This window comes from Hypanus sabinus, chromosome 27 (assembly GCF_030144855.1).
Source record: "Hypanus sabinus isolate sHypSab1 chromosome 27, sHypSab1.hap1, whole genome shotgun sequence".
Taxonomy (NCBI): Eukaryota; Metazoa; Chordata; class Chondrichthyes; order Myliobatiformes; family Dasyatidae; genus Hypanus; species Hypanus sabinus.
This window is the reverse complement of record NC_082732.1, coordinates 44747103-44763028: the sequence shown is the minus strand read 5'-3', so window position 1 is coordinate 44763028 and position 15926 is coordinate 44747103. Positions and strand designations below refer to the sequence as shown.

The 15926-nt window shown below is 43.3% G+C and overlaps 2 protein-coding genes across 7 annotated transcripts in view; both read right to left on the bottom strand.

The window, feature by feature from the left end:
- The window catches only part of LOC132382283 (polyhomeotic-like protein 2), a 163713-nt gene that overhangs the window by 133916 nt on the left and 13871 nt on the right, over positions 1-15926 (bottom strand). For all 6 annotated transcript variants that reach the window (XM_059952387.1, XM_059952386.1, XM_059952388.1 and 3 more), the window contains one exon: positions 14829-14987. In XM_059952387.1, coding sequence (XP_059808370.1) covers positions 14829-14930 — 102 coding nt within the window. In that variant the 5' untranslated portion in view covers positions 14931-14987. Of the gene's footprint in view, positions 1-14828; positions 14988-15926 lie in introns of those variants that run through there.
- Positions 79-10222, bottom strand: LOC132382286 (uncharacterized). Its single transcript, XM_059952394.1, has 2 exons — positions 6553-10222; positions 79-6440 (listed from the first exon to the last, which is right to left on the bottom strand). The coding sequence occupies exons 1-2, from the start codon at positions 7376-7378 to the stop codon at positions 6232-6234; spliced, it is 1035 nt and encodes a 344-aa protein (XP_059808377.1). The 5' UTR covers positions 7379-10222; the 3' UTR covers positions 79-6231.

Genomic DNA, 15926 nt, shown 5'->3' with positions numbered 1-15926 from the left:
CAGAAAGAAAACAATTTATGGAAAAAATTGATAAGCTTGAAAATTTTAGTAGACGAAACAATATTAAAATTGTTGGACTTAAAGAAGATATAGAAGGAGAAGATCCAATAATTTTTTTTCAAAAATGGATCCCTGAAAAATTGGAAATGGAAGAAGATAGGCGCTTCAGATCCCTCCAGACTAAGACTAATAGGCACTGGAGAAGTTTTTTCCCTACTGCGGTCACTTTGCTGAACAGTTAACTGCCGGTTAACTGTCGGCTAACTATTACTTGGATTGCACTACTTGTATGTATAATCTATATTTTCATTTATATTTATCATTATTATTGTTATGAGCAGAGAGACAACACCTGCCAGAAGTAAATTCCTTGTATGTGTACAGGTACTTGGTGATTAAAGTCTGATTCTGATTCTGATACTCTAATTGAGATCGAAAGGGCTCATAGAGCCTTAAGGCCAAGATCTCAAACTGATCAAAATCCACGATCAATTTTGATAAGATGATTAAAATACCAAGATAAAGAAAAGATCCTGAAGGCGGCTGCCCAACGTGTCAAAAAGAGAAACGGGCCATTGATGATAGCAGGGAAGGCAGTTCTTTTTTATCCTGATATAAGTTATAAACTTTTGAAGAGAAAGAAGGAATTTAACCCAGCGAAAAGTCTTATGGGAAAAGGGTTATAAATTTATAATGCGTCACCCAGCAACGCTGATAATTTTTTTGGAGGAGGGAAAAAGAAGATTTTTTAACAATTATCGAGAAGCGGAGGAGTTCGCACAAAAACTTCCATCTATTCGCTAACTACACAGAGAGACTTCCAAGTGTGATGGATTAAAGATGAAGACAGAGACAGTAAATGGAAGTGATGGACATTTAAGGATGATACAGGGGAGAAAAGCAAAATTTCAGAAATACTAATTGAGAATAGTATTTTTTTTCTTCTTTTATATATATACTTTTCTATGTTGCGGGGGGGCTGTGGAGCTTTGGATCGGTTACTGCGGGATTCACGTGTGTAATCATGGCGATTGCCATGATCCGTACAACAGAGGGGGGGGGTAATGTTGTGTTCCTTTTTTTTCACAACATTAGTAGGGGGGTATTTTGTTTTTTTTGGACAAATTTAAGAGTTTTATTGGAACAAATTATTGGAACACAACTTCCACATAATCCAATATTATTTTTACTAGGCGATATTGAAGGGATAAAACCGAAACCCAAATTGAATAAATACCAGAAAGAATTTATAAAAATTGTATTGGCAGTAGCCAAAAAGGCTATTGCAGTTACTTGGAAATCAGATACATAAGTATAGATTGTTGGAAGAAGGAAATTTATGGCTGTATTCCACTGGAAAAAATTACTTACAATTTAAGAGATAAATATGAAACATTTTTGAAAATTTGGCGCCCTTATTTACAAAAGACAGGATTAAATATATAGGTGCTCCGAAGATGAAATAATTGGTTATTTGGGGAAATGAATAAATATATATACTAAAGTTATTACGAACTCCATGGAGCATGTGGGGATCTTCCGATATCTAGGCACTCTTTCTTTCTTTCTTTTTTTTTCCTTTCTTTCTTTTTTATATAGGGATGTTAGGGGGGAGGGGTTAAGGGGAGGGGGTAGGGTATATATATATATTTTTTTTTCATATATTTTATCTCTGTAATTATTTGAAAACTCAATAAAAAAAGTCTAATTAAAAAAAGGACTCCCAAGTGACTATGCACCTGAGATTATTGAATTTTCTCTCCATTTAGAAACCAGACTACCCTTTTATTTCTTCTACCAAAGTGCATGAGTGTATATTTCCTGACACTGTGTTCCAACTGCCACTTCTTTGCCCATTCTCCTAATCTGTCTAAGTCATTCTGTAGTCCCTCTGTAGACTATAGAGGAACTGCCCGTCCCATCCACCTATCTTCATATAGTCTGCAATCTTGGCAACAACGCCATCAATTCTATCATCCAAGTCAATGACATATAACGTAAAAAGAATTGATCCCAACACAGACCCCTTCATACACTAGTCACTGGCAACCAACCAGAAAGGCTCCCTTTATTCTCACTCTTTGCCTCCTGCCAATCAGCCACTACTCTATCTATGCTGGTGTGGCGACCCATTTCCTGGCACATCCGAACCGGCTCACAATTAGCCAGCTTTCCGGCTAAGGGAGATAGCCTACGGGGGTTTGCGAGCACAGAGCTTTGGAGCCTCTGCGCCACGGGGGGGGGGGGGGCAGGTTGAGGGAGGCTTAAAAGTGAGGCTGAGGATTTCGAATAAAGTTTTTCCTTCGACTGCAGTTACCGACTCCATGTCGTAATTTTAGCGCTGCATGTAGCACACCGCTACACTAGTATCTTTCCTGTAATACCATAGGCTCATAACTTGTTAAGCAGCCTCATGTGTGGCACCCTGTCAAAGACCTTCTGAAAATCCAAGTACACAATATCCACTGAATCTCTTTTGTCTATCCTGCTTTTTATTTCTTCAGAATTCCAACAGATTTCCCAGACAAGGTTTTCCCTTAAGGAAACCATGCAGTCTTCAATTTGAAACCACATCTTAACAATTGTCTCCAACATCTGCCCAACCACTGAGTTCAGACTAACTGGTCTATAATTTCCTTTCTTCTGCCTCTCTCCCTTCTTGAAGAGTGGAGTGACATCATTATTCTGCTTAAATTTGCTGACGATACAACCGTTGTTAGTAGAATCTCAGGTGGTGACAAGAGGGCGTACAGGAGTGAGATATGCCAACTAGTGGAGTGGTGTCACAGCAACAACCTGGCACTCAACGTCAGTAAGACAAAAGAGCTGATATTGAGAAATATACCTGACATAATCACTATATATACCTGAAATATAACCACTATGTACTAGCTATTTACTACACTATGTAATCACTTGTATGTACTGAATATTACTATGTATTATTTTACTAGACACATTTTGCTGTGTATTGTTTTACTAGATACCTTGTACTCTCTTAGCTACATACTGTGGCAGTTAAAGAACACCTGTTTAGCTAGCAGCACTAATTAGCTGAAATGTACTCCATGTATTATACTCAGCCTTTGTTTATTAAGAGATAACGGTGGCGGACAGGATGGTACGAGCAGAAGATATAATGTGAGGGAGGTCAAGGAGGTTGACTGAGGAACAACCGTGGCCAGGAATGAGGCCCAAGATGTGAACTGGAAAGAAATACTGGTGCCGCACCGAGAGCTGGGCAAGAGCGTTTGATTAGTTAATGTATAGATGATATGCAACTAAAACTTGATTGGGTATGCTGATAAAACCGAAATGTAACTGAGATAAGAAATTACTATAAAGAATGCTGTACACCGGAGCTCGGTGGGCTTTCGGTGACAAGTTCATTGATTGCCTCAGCCTTTGTTTGCAAATAAAGGTTTAAACTTCTCGAAGAATTGTCGGCGTCTCCTGGTCATTTCAAGTAACCACGACACCGATTGTGGACTTCAGGAAGGGTAAGAAGAAGGAACACATACCAGTCCTCATAGAGGGATCAGAACTGGAGACAGTGAGCAGTTTCAAGTTCCTGGCTGTCAGGATCTAAGAGGATCTAACCTGGTCCCAACATATCAATATAGCTATGAAGAAGGCAAGACAGCGGCTATACTTTATTAGATGCTTGAAGAGATTTGGCATGTCAACAAATACGCTCAAAAACTTCTATAGTTGCACCGTGGAGAGCATTCTGACAGGCTGCATCACTGTCTGGTATGGAGGGGCTACTGCACACAACTGAAAGAAGCTACAGAAGGTTGTAAATCTGGTCAGCTCCATCTTGGGCATTAGCCTACAAAGTACCCAGTACATCTTTAGGGAGCAGTGTCTCAGAAAGGCAGTGTCCATTATTAAGGACCTCCTGCACCCAGGACATGCCCTTTACTCACTGTTATCATCAGGTAGGAGATACAGAAACCTGAGCAATTCAGGAACAACTTCTTCCCCTCTGCCATCCGGTTCCTAAATGGACATTGAATCTTTGGACACTACCTCACTTTTTTTTAAAAAATCTACAGTATTTCTGTTTTTGCATATTTAAAAAAAACTATTCAATATATGTAATTGATTTTCTTGGTTCTTTATTATTACTATTTTTTTTTCACTGCTAGATTATGTATTACATTGAACTGCTGCTGCTAAGTTAACAAATTTTGCATCACATGCCAGTGATAATAAACCAGATTCTGATCCCATCGATCTGCACCTGGACCATAGCCCTCAATATCCCTCACATCCAAATTTCCCTAACATTTGGAAATTCCTCATGTTCCCCTTAAACATTTCGCCTTTCACCCTTAACCTTTGACTTCTACTTCATAAATCACCAAAGGGTGTAAACAAGAAAGTTACTGCTCTATGCTGCTTGAGTCGCACATTGCTATAATTCAAAGCACCTGTCTCTGCGTTGAATCACTCTGAACACATTCGCCAACCTCACAGGATTTCACAACCATGCTCCACATGTCCACAATGGTGTTAGCAGTGTCTGGATAGATTCATCAGTACAGTGTATTAAACTTTCATTAAGTTGTTAAGTCTTAAAATGGCAGTGGGATTTCCCTCTAGGTCACCCCTCTCCCCAGTTAACCCAGTGTCCCAGATTCCGACTTTTAGATAAGCCACAGCTGTGCTCTCATTACTGGAGACAAAACATGTTTGATATAAGTAGGACACAGACATTTAGCCTGTCAGGCAGGAGAAACTGCTGTGGTGATCAAAGTTAATTTATTAACAAAGTGCGGATGCTGACGTAAACTACTTTGACATTTATTTTCTTTACGGGAAAACAAAGAAATTCAAATGAATTTAAGAAAACTTGTGTATTTAATATTTCAGTAATACTTAAGTAATTTTGTATATATATTGTAGATTAAGCATTCTTGTTCGTTTAAATAATTCGTTATGGGTTATTTGTAAAAATATATGAATTGCATATGTCATCATGCTACCACGTATTATGTGCATGCCTTGCTTAAAGTAAAGAACAAAAGAAGAGTCACATTTTGGACTCCTGTATCCTTCTTTGAATTAGTTTAATGTTTTGAAGTTACAAAACATAACATTGGCGAACAGGTATTTTGAAAATGAACCTAAGATGGCTACCGACCTGTTGAAAAGCAGTGAGTTTTTCAAACTAAAGAAAAACACAGTGAGGAACAGTGAGTGAAATAATAGCCCAGCATATACAGAGACAGTCAAGCTAAAAAAAAACTCAGTGCAGCTCGTGTTTTTTTTCAGAACAAAAGTCACGATTGAGTTTTTTTTAAAAGAAAGTCAGAAAACTGAAGAACTCACAGGTTTATAAAGGGTGAGTACCATGTGATGATAATTACGAAAGAACCCTGAAATAGATTGTTACATCAGAAAAACCGATGTCCTTGATTACACAAATGATAACTGGAAAATGAATACTGAGCTAATTCAACGGTATTTTGAAGCAAATGAAAGAGCCAATAATAAACAAGTACCGATTTTGCTGAGTGCATTGGGTTTAAAGGCATTCAGTTTACTTCAATGTTTGACTATTCCAACCAAACCAGTAGAAATGAGCTTTTGCTGATATTGTCAAAGTATTGCAGGAATATTTAGAGCCAAAGCCATTGTTGATTGCAGAATGCTTCAGGTTTCAGGAGGGTACATTTAAGCGAACATGGCAGAATTGAAGAGATTGCTTGAGCACTGTCAGTTCAATGATTGGCTTAATGATGCACTGAGAGATTGTTTCGTTTGTGGAAACTTACAAGACAGCATTCAAAAACGGCTCCTCAACTTCCATTTCGAAGAGAAGTGAAATTGCTGCTTCAATGGAAACTGCAAAGGCGCAGTTGAGTTGCAGTCAGAAATGAAAGTGAGCATGAGCAGAACTGCAACATCTAAACAGACAAAGGAGATTGAAGCATTGAAACGAGTGCAAGGGTGAGCGCTGACCGCTTGGCTGTTGACCAGTTGCTCTGTACTGAAGAGGAGAACCTGCCGCTGTGGAAAGTGTTCTTCAGGATTTGGATTTTTGACTATAGACTCTTTTCTCGGTCCTACAGTTTTTATATTCCGCATGTTTTCACTGACCATCTCAGTTTTTTTTAATGCATGGAGGGGGTTTTGGGGATTGAAGTGCCTGATGCGTTTAGTTTGTTTTTTTTGTGCAGGAAGAAGGATTTGGGGGTCAATATACCTGATTTATTTTCTTTTTTAGTGGGAGGAGGGTCTTGGGGGGGGGGGGGGGGGGGGAGTCAATGTGCCTGATCTGTTTTGCCCAGTTTTTGTGTAGGAGGAGGGATTTGGGGGTTGACATGTCTGTTTCGTTGATGTTTTTCTGCGGGGAGTTGGTTTTTGGGGGTTGATATGCCCGTTTTGCTCATGTTTTTCTGTGGGGAGGAGGGATTTGGTGGTTGATATGCCTGATCTGTTTTGTTGATGTTTTTCTGTGGGGAGGAGGGATTTGGGATTGATGTGCCTGATCTGTTTTGTTGATGTTTTTTGTGGGGAGGAGGGATTTGGGGGCTGATATGCCTGATCTGTTTTGTTGATGTTTTTCTGTGGGGAGGAGGGATTTGGTGGTTGATATGCCTGATCTGTTTTGTTGATGTTTTTCTGTGGGGAGGAGGGATTTGGGATTGATGTGCCTGATCTGTTTTGTTGATGTTTTTTGTGGGGAGGAGGGATTTGGGGGCTGATATGCCTGATCTGTTTTGTTGATGTTTTTCTGTGGGGAGGAGGGATTTGGTGGTTGATATGCCTGATCTGTTTTGTTGATGTTTTTCTGTGGGGAGGAGGGATTTGGGATTGATATGCCTGATCTGTTTTGTTGATGTTTTTTGTGGGGAGGAGGGATTTGGTGGTTGATATGCCTGATCTGTTTTGTTGATGTTTTTTGTGGGGAGGAGGGATTTGGGGGCTGATATGCCTGATCTGTTTTGTTGATGTTTTTCTGTGGGGAGGAGGGATTTGGGGGCTGATATACCTGATCTGTTTTGTTGATGTTTTTCTGTGGGGAGGAGGGATTTGGGGGTTGATGATCAAGCCTGATCTGTTTTGTTGATGTTTTTCTGTGGGGAGGAGGGATTTGGGGTTGATGTGCCTGTTTTGTTGATGTTTTTCTGTGGGGAGGAGGGATTTGGGGGCTGATATGCCTGATCTGTTTTGTTGATGTTTTTTGTGGGGAGGAGGGATTTGGTGGTTGATGTGCCTGATCTGTTTTGTTGATGTTTTTTGTGGGGAGGAGGGATTTGGTGGTTGATGTGCCTGATCTGTTTTGTTGATGTTTTTTGTGGGGAGGAGGGATTTGGGGGTTGATGATCATGCTGCCTTTTTTTTTCTTTCTTGGTTTCAAGGCCATCCGGAGAACTGAATAATCTCACAGCTCTACACTTTGATAATAAACAAACCTTTGAAACAAAACTGGCTGAACAAATTGTATTACTGACATGGCAGGGGCTGACATAGAGCAAACAAATGCAGGTTTAAATGTGAAACTTGCAGAAAATGAAGCAAAGTAGGACGCAGACAAAGAGCACGACAGGCAAACAAAAATAAGTAGACTTCTCAGAAAAGAGGAAAGGCTAAAAAGTCAAGTTGCAGTTTCAAAAAGAACACTCATCTGTGTGCTGCTGATGTGAAATCTGATAATGATGAGAGTGACACAGGACTGTGTAGCCTTGGGATTGACAGTGTGAAAGCTAACAATAGACAAGCAATTTGGCTTATGCCAGAAGTGAATGGCAAATTGATTAAAATGGAATTAGACTCTCTGGTTCAATCACAAGCAAAAGGTGTCCAGAGCTGTCAGAAAAACTTCCTGCAGTCTCAGGGTCGACTCCTACAACCACCACAGCCACAAGTCTCACTGTCAAACAGAGTGATCCCCTCTGTCATGAAAGACATTCTCCCACAAAGAGTAAGAAATCCTCCACAGTGACTAAATCTTTTGGTCTGAATGGGACAATGGGACAATTTAAATAAAAAAATAAATAAAATTCTGCTTGGCCTGGTGAAAGAAGCTGGAAGGCAATAAGCAGAAAAGGCAAAGGGCAGGTGAAGAAGGAATCTGATAGGGAGAAAGGGATTGGGATAGGCATTTAAAATGTTTGGCCAGCAGGAAATTCCCGCTTTTTGCAGATGGAGTGGAAGTGCATTTTTTACACAGTGCTGGGTGCTTGGAACACTTTGCTGGGGGAGGTGGTGGGAGCAAGGACAACAGTGCGTTTAAGGGGCATTTAGACAGACACACAAATGGGCAAAGACTGCAGCAGCAGGGAAATGTGATTTGGGTGCAACACATTCATGTAGTGGTTAGCGTAACGCTATTACCGCACCAGAGTTCAATTCTGCCACTGTAAGGAGTTTGTACGTTCTCCCTGTGACCACAAGACCATAAAACACAGGAGCCATTCAGCCCAATGAGTCTGCTCCACCATTCATCAGGGCTGATCCATTACCCTCTCATCCCCAGTCTCCCGCCTTCTCCCCATAACCTCACACGCCCTGAATAATCAAGACCCTATCAACCTCCACCATAAATGCACCCAGTGACCTGGGCTCCAGAGACATCATGGCAATGAATTCCACAGATTTACCACCTTCTGGCTAAAGAAATTCCTCCTCAACTCTGTTCTAAATGGACACCCCCCACCAAAGGAAACATCCTCTCCACATCCACTCTATCAAGGCCAGCAGACATTCTGGAGTGAACGGTCTGTCCCTGAGCTGTTCGATGGTGTGGAATGATAACAAGAACTTACTTCAGAATGCTTCCTGCGGTATTCATTTGTAAGCAAATAATTTCACAATTTAAAACACACCTCTTGAATTTTATTTGCTGCTGAACCAAATTAACGTATAGCTAAATCATGCTGCAGGTGCTTGGACATTTAACTGGTGAAATATTGCAGTAAAGATCTTTGTTCCTTGTCAGCCATCACTGTTATGGACCTCGTTTCGCCAAAACAACATCCCAGATTTGATCAACCAGTTGAATGAATACTCTGTCACCCTGAGGTCTCGTCACTAGGACAGCAAGCTGTTTACTGTTTACCTCTGCTGTGTACCCTTTGAATTATATTATATTTTGTTAACTTACTTGTGGTAATATCTTGCTTTATGTGCTGTATGTTTTGTGGTTGTACAGTGGGCCAGAGGTCAGATGGTAAGAAACTTGAACTTAAAAACTGAGTGTGAGGTCAGTGTAGTCAGCAATTCTCTGCTCTGTCTGGCTTAGTCAGCAATGTGATTTGGACATTGTACAACTCTGATCACAGGCTGGACCTGCTTCAGAGTTGGTTATGAGCTAATCTTTACCTCACTGTCCAGCTCGAGGATGAGGGACTGTAATGGCCAAGGCTCTGGGATCAAACACGCAGTGATTACTGTGATGCTGTTACAGCTCGGGGTGTCAGAGCTCAGAGTTCAATTCCAGTGCTGTCCGTAAGGAGCTTGTCCTCCCCATGAACCATGTGGGTTTCCTCTGTGTGCTCCAGTTTCCTCCCACGGACCAAAGATCTAGGCAGGGTTAGGCTAGGGTTAAATCTGGGTGGAATTTGTATAGCACCAAGTGGCTGCCTCTTTGAGCTCATAGAACCACAGAACATTACAGCACAGAAACAGGCCTTTTGGCCCTTCTTGGCTGTGCCGAACCATTTTTCTCCCTAGTCCCACTGACCTGCACCTGGACCATATCCCTCCATACACCTCTCGTCCATGTACCTGTCCAAGTTTTTTTCATTTGTGAAAGACAGCTTAGTTCCTCTCTTTAATGTCTCCCTAAGGTTGGGGTTCTATCGAAGGCCCTGATCTGCATGTGGCATTCAAACTGCCACAAACAGGACAAGTTTCCATTCTGGAACCTGCCGACCAACCGTTTTCCAACAGGTAGTGCCTGTGGGATGTGGCCCTGCACGATCCTGTGGATGACCGATTTCAGGCCAGTGTTACCATCTGAGGTGTTGTGGGAGATGGAGCATCAGGGTTTCATTGCGGTGGATGTAGGGGAATCAAACAGTGCAGACTGTAACAGGGTAACAGCGACTGTCACCCTCCCCTTTCGCTGTGAAATGGGTGATATCTCTGTCCCTTGTTAGTGGCATGTTGAATGTTGGGTAAGTAATAGTTTGCTGACTACAGACCATGGTCTCTCTGGGTGAGTGGTGGGCACTGACGCTTGTGGCTGAACCTTGTGGGGGGGGCAGGAGGTTAGTGTGTTGTCGCTTGCTGCTGCTTGTGCGGGAGAGGGGGAGGGGGAGGGGGAGGGGGAGTTTTGGGGTTCTAACTTTTTTCTGTCATTTATTCCTTTGGGGTTCTTCCGTTTCTCGTGGAAGTCTGTGAAGTAGTTCAGTTCGTATATTGTTTGCATTCTCTGATAATAAATGGAACCATTTAGATCGGGGGTTTCTGGCTGGACACACAAGGACACACTGTACCGTGCTAGATCGCTAAATAAAAAACAAAAAATAAGCATTGTACCCGCAGCGGACAGATGCAAACTCCATGGAACAATGCAGCTGGCAATAAAGCAGCACACTGGCTGTCTGTGTACTTTCTGTACCTGGAGGGGGGAGGGGGAGATGTTTCGTTTTGTTCTCGTTATCCAACGTCTGCAGAGTATCACAATAACCAAGCTAATGTCTTTTCTAAGAAGGACCTGGTCCTATTTTAACAGAATGGACCACGTAAGCAGCAATAAAACTAGCCATTATCACGTAGACCTCAGACTACGGACAGGGAGACCATTGTAATGGGTTGCATCACCGTCTAGTGTGGAGAGACCGCTGCACAGGATCGGGAAAAGCTGCAGAAAGTTATAAACACAACCAGCTCTATCATGGGCACTAGTCTCCCCAGCGTTGAGGACATTTTTAAAAGGCGATGCCTCAGAAAGGCAGCATCCATCATTAAGGACCCCCATCACTCAGGACCTGCCCTCTTCTCATCAATGAGGAGAAACAGCTTCTTTGCCTCTGCCATCACGTTTCTGAATGGACAATGAACACGATCTCTCACAAAGTGTCCTGCAGATGCTGTGGTCAAATCAACACGTACAAAAGCTGGATGAATTCAGCAGGTCGGGCAGCATCTGCTGACTGCTCATTTCAACAAATGCTGCCCGACCTGCTGAGTTCATCCAGCTTTTGTACGTGAACACGATCTCTCTATTCTTCTCCCTCTCTTTTTGCACTACATTTATATATATATATATATATATATATATATATACTGATTTATAAATCTATTATTTTATATTGCAATGTACAAAACAACACATTTTATGACATACGCCGGTGACATTAACTTGATTCTGATCCTGAACACTCAATACAATTAGCTCATACTGCCTCCTGTGCCAGGAAGGCTCTGTGGTGAAATCTGACCCACGTGCTGTTCCACTTTATCCCCCTCTCTCCCTTTCTCCCGGAAACCTGATTTGGCTGCCTGTCTTTCACTCTGCTCCATCAGGCCATTTCCTCTCCCCATTACTGTCCTCATCCCTCCAACAAACAGTACTTTTAATTGAATTGTAGTCTGCACACAAGCCACTTACTGCCACCAGTCTCCCCCATTGTCTTCGAAGAGGTCTAATTTGGTTTTGCAAATTTCATTCCAGAGCTTTTTACGTTTGGGGGTGATTCAATTATGCCTGGAGACAGGAGCAGCTTGGGACAGATCCATCCTGCAGTGTACACTCACAGACAGGCATTACCGATCTACTCCCGGGCTGACCTGAGCCAGTTCTTGCTCGGCTCAAAGATCAGCGTGACACAAAGATGCTGGCATTCACATTTAACAGAGTACAGGAACTTGGTGACTGCAATGTCTATGCTGAACGCAGGGCTGAAACATCAAGCCGCTGAACGGAAGATACTACAAGATGTGGTGGACGTGGCCCAGTCTGTTGTGGAAAGCCCTCCCCACCTCCAGAGGGAGCTGCTGAAGGAAAGCAGCATCCATGATTAAGGACCTGAACCCCCGATGACCCCACAGCACACCAGGTTAAGAAAGGCAAGATGGACCAGGTTGATGAAGATCAAAGAAGCTGGGCTGAGAGACACTGAATCTCCAGTAATGAGATCAAGAAACACAAGAGGGATGATTTTCATCCAGGCCATGCTCTCCTCTCGTTACAGCTGGGAACAAAGTACAGGAGCTTCAAGTCCCACTTCATCAGGTTCAGGAACAGTTATTACCCCTCAATCATCAGGCTCCTGAGCCAGAAGGGATAACTTCACTCACCTCAACACCCCAACACCCCACCAAACTGATTCCACAACCTATGGACTCAACTTTCAATGACTTTTCATCTCATGTTCTCGATATTTATTGCTTATTTATCTATTATTGTTCTTTTCATTTAGAATTTGCCCAGTTTGTTGTCTTTTGCACACTGGTCGTTTCTCTGTATCTATTGTGTGTGGTTTTTTCATTGATTCTATTGTGAATGCCCTCAAGAAGATGAAACTCAGTTTTGTATATGATGACATATATGCACTTTGATACTAAATGTACTTCGAACTGAAGTACTAACTATCTCCTGCCTGTTGAAGACTGAAGGTGGAGCACTGAAGCTCAAAGCTCCTGGGTAGGTGGGAGGCTCATTGTCTATGAGTCCTGGCCCAAGGAAGGACTGGAGGCCTGGAGTCAGCCTGTCTGTGTGTGTAAGTGGGTGGGTGCACAGGAAAGCAGCATGTTTGGCTGAGTATTTTCCAACAGATGAACTAAGTGAGTATTTTGCCTCAATCATCACTGTGAAAGACACCAGCAGTGTGCCAAGTGTTGAAGGATGTGAGGGAAGAGAAGTGAGTGCAGTTACTATTACAAGGCAGGTGTTCAAAAAGCTAAAAGAACTAGGGACCAGATGAATTGCACCCTAGGGTTCTGAAAAAGTTAACGGTAGATCTTTCAAAGACCATTGCAGTCTGGCATAGTTTCGGAGGACTGGAAAACTGCAAATGACACTCCACTCTTTAAGAAAAGAGGTAAGCAGCCGAAAGGAAATTATAGACCAGTTACCCTGATCTCAGTGGCTGGGAAGATGTTGGAGTCAATTGTTAAAGGATGAGGTTATGGAGTATTTGGTTCACATGACAAGATAGGACAAAGTCAGCATGGTTTCCTTAAGGGAAAATCTTGCCTGACGAGCTTGTTAGAATTCTTTGAGGAGATTGCAAGTGGGATAGATAAAGGGGATGCAGTGGATGTTCTATATTTGGATTTTCAGAAGGCCTTTGACAAGGTGCCACACATGAGGCTGCTTACCAACTTAAGACCCCATGGTATTGCAGGAATATTACTAATATGGTTAAAGCATTGGCTGATTGGTAGGAGGCAGTGAGTGGCAATGAAAGGATCCTTCTCTGGTCGGCTGCCAGTAACTAGTGGTGTTCCACAGGGGTTGGTGTTGGGTCCACTTCTCTTTATGCTGTATATTTAGATGATGGAGTAGATGGCTTTGTTGCCAAGTTTGCCAATGATGTGAAGATTTGTAGAGGGGCAGGTAGTGTTGATCAAACAGGTAGGATGCAGAAGGAGTTATACAGATTGGGAGGATGGGCAAGAAAGTGGCAAATGAAATACAATGTTGGAAAATGCATGATCATGCACTTTGGCAGCAGAAATAAATGTGAAGACTATTTTCTAAACGGGGAGAAAATCCAGGAATCTGAGATGCAAAGGGACTTGGTAGTCTTTGTGCAGAACACCCTAAAGTTTAATTTGCAGGTTGAGTCGGTGGTGAGGAAGGCAAATGCCATGTTAGTATTCATTTCAAGAAGGCTTGAATACAAGCGCAAGGATGTGAAGCTGAGGCTTTGTAAAGCACTGGTGAGGCCCCACCTTGAATGTTGTGAACAGTTTTGGATTCCTCCTCTAAGCAAAGCTGTGCTGACATTGGAGATGGTCCAGAGGAGCTTCACCAGAATGATTCCAGGAATGAAAGCAATGCTAGCAATGAGAGTGGGGCATGTCCTGGGTGACGGGCGTCTTTCTTGATGACTGCTGGCTCCCTGATGCATCACTTTCTGAAGATCCCACAGTAATGAGACGTGCGGGGCCCTGCGGACCTTGCCACGTTCAGTTTCATGTGATGGCACATTGTTTTCCATCAAGGTACCACGTGGCTGGGAGCCCTCTCCCCAGTTGGGTGAGGGTGTAGAGTTATTTTTCTTATAGATTAACTTCCCTATGCATGCTTATAATGTTTATGTGATCAGCTGTACACGTGAAATTTTCCAGTATTTAAAGTACAGTTCATCTCCTCCATAGACGGACCCAACCCCGACTGTGAAAGTAGCAGGGTGGGGATGGGATTAGCAACCCCCTCATGTAAAAGCCCAGAGCTACAGAAGCTCCAAAGCCTCTCACTGGAAGAGGAAGGATACACCAAGAAGCTGGGCTCCACCTGGAGACACCGTGAAAGGCTGCCCAGGACAGAGGACGCCGGTGAGCAGCTGTTGGTGGCCTATGCCCCAGCAGAGGTGACGGGCTTAACTCAACTAACTATAGTACACCTACTCTGCATTTTTCCAGAGGTTTCTTAGATTTTCTGGAGCAGGTATCACATCGCTTGAACCTGGCTGTTAATTGGGGTATTGTTATTATGGGGATGGAGTCACAGTGTGAGGCTGCTTCATTTCTATGATTTCCTTCTTTGATTTTTGTCCTTGTCACACTTGGTAAACCGTTAACCTTTGAGTTTTATACCTCATTCTTGAGATCAGAGAACCACCTGGATCATTGACACCAGATTCCACACGCCCCCCATCCGCATGTCACCCACCTCGCCCCCTCAGGCTGCCGCTTACCTGCTGCACAGCTGCCAGGCTCTGCAACTGTGCGCTGCTGAGGTGCTGCTGCTGGAGGGCTGCGGTCTGCAGCATCAGGTGCTGCTGTTGCGCTGCGTACATCTGCTGCAGGTACTGGGCGGCAGTGTTGGGCTGGCGGTGCAGAGCCTGCTGAATCACCTGTGTACAAGACAACAGCAGGTTAGAACAGAGTACAACCCGACGAGTACACTCGGCACAAACAGTACAAATGGGGCTGTACACCCCAGCACAAACAGTGCAACCCGACGTGTACACTCGGCACAAACAGTACAACTATTTTGTACACCTGGCACAAACAGTACAACCCGACGTGTGCACCCGGCACAAACAGTACAACCATCTTGTACACCTAGCACAAACAGTACAATCCCACGTGTACACCTGGCACAAACAGTACAACTTAACGAGTACACCTGGCATAAACAGTATAACCACCGTGTACAACCAGCGCAAACAGTACAACCCGATGTGTACACCCAGCACAAACAATACATATCAGCATGCACACCCCGGCACAAGCAGTACAACCCGACGTGTACACCTGGCACAAACAGTGCAACCCAACGTGTGCACCCGGCACAAACAGTACAACCATCTTGTACACCTAGCACAAACAGTACAATCCCACGTGTACACCTGGCACAAACAGTACAACTTAACGAGTACACCTGGCATAAACAGTATAACCACCGTGTACAACCAGCGCAAACAGTACAACCCGATGTGTACACCCAGCACAAACAATACATATCAGCATGCACACCCCGGCACAAGCAGTACAACCCAACATTACACCCTGGGACAAGCAGTACAACCCAACATGTACACCTGGAACATAGAGTACAACCTGACATGTACATCCCGACACAAACAGTACAACCAGACATTTACGTCTGGCACAAGCAGTAGAAACCAACCTGTACACCCCAACACAAACGGGACAAAACTGCATGTGCACCCAGTTACAGGCAGTACAACCCAATATGTAAATCATGGCACAAACAGTACAACCCGACATGAAAACCCTGGAACAAACAGTACAAAACGACGTGTACACCCTGTTACAGGCAGTACAAC

What these genes read in the sequence shown, in the direction of transcription:
- LOC132382286 (XM_059952394.1), bottom strand. Translation starts at nt 7,378, where the DNA reads ATGGCCTTGAAACCAAGAAAGAAAAAAAAAGGCAGCATGATCATCAAC. An exon ending in ACATCAACAAAACAGATCAG is followed by an intron (nt 6,441 to 6,552) that starts GCATATCAGCCC and finishes AAAACAGATCAG; the next exon opens with GCATATCAACCACCAAATCC.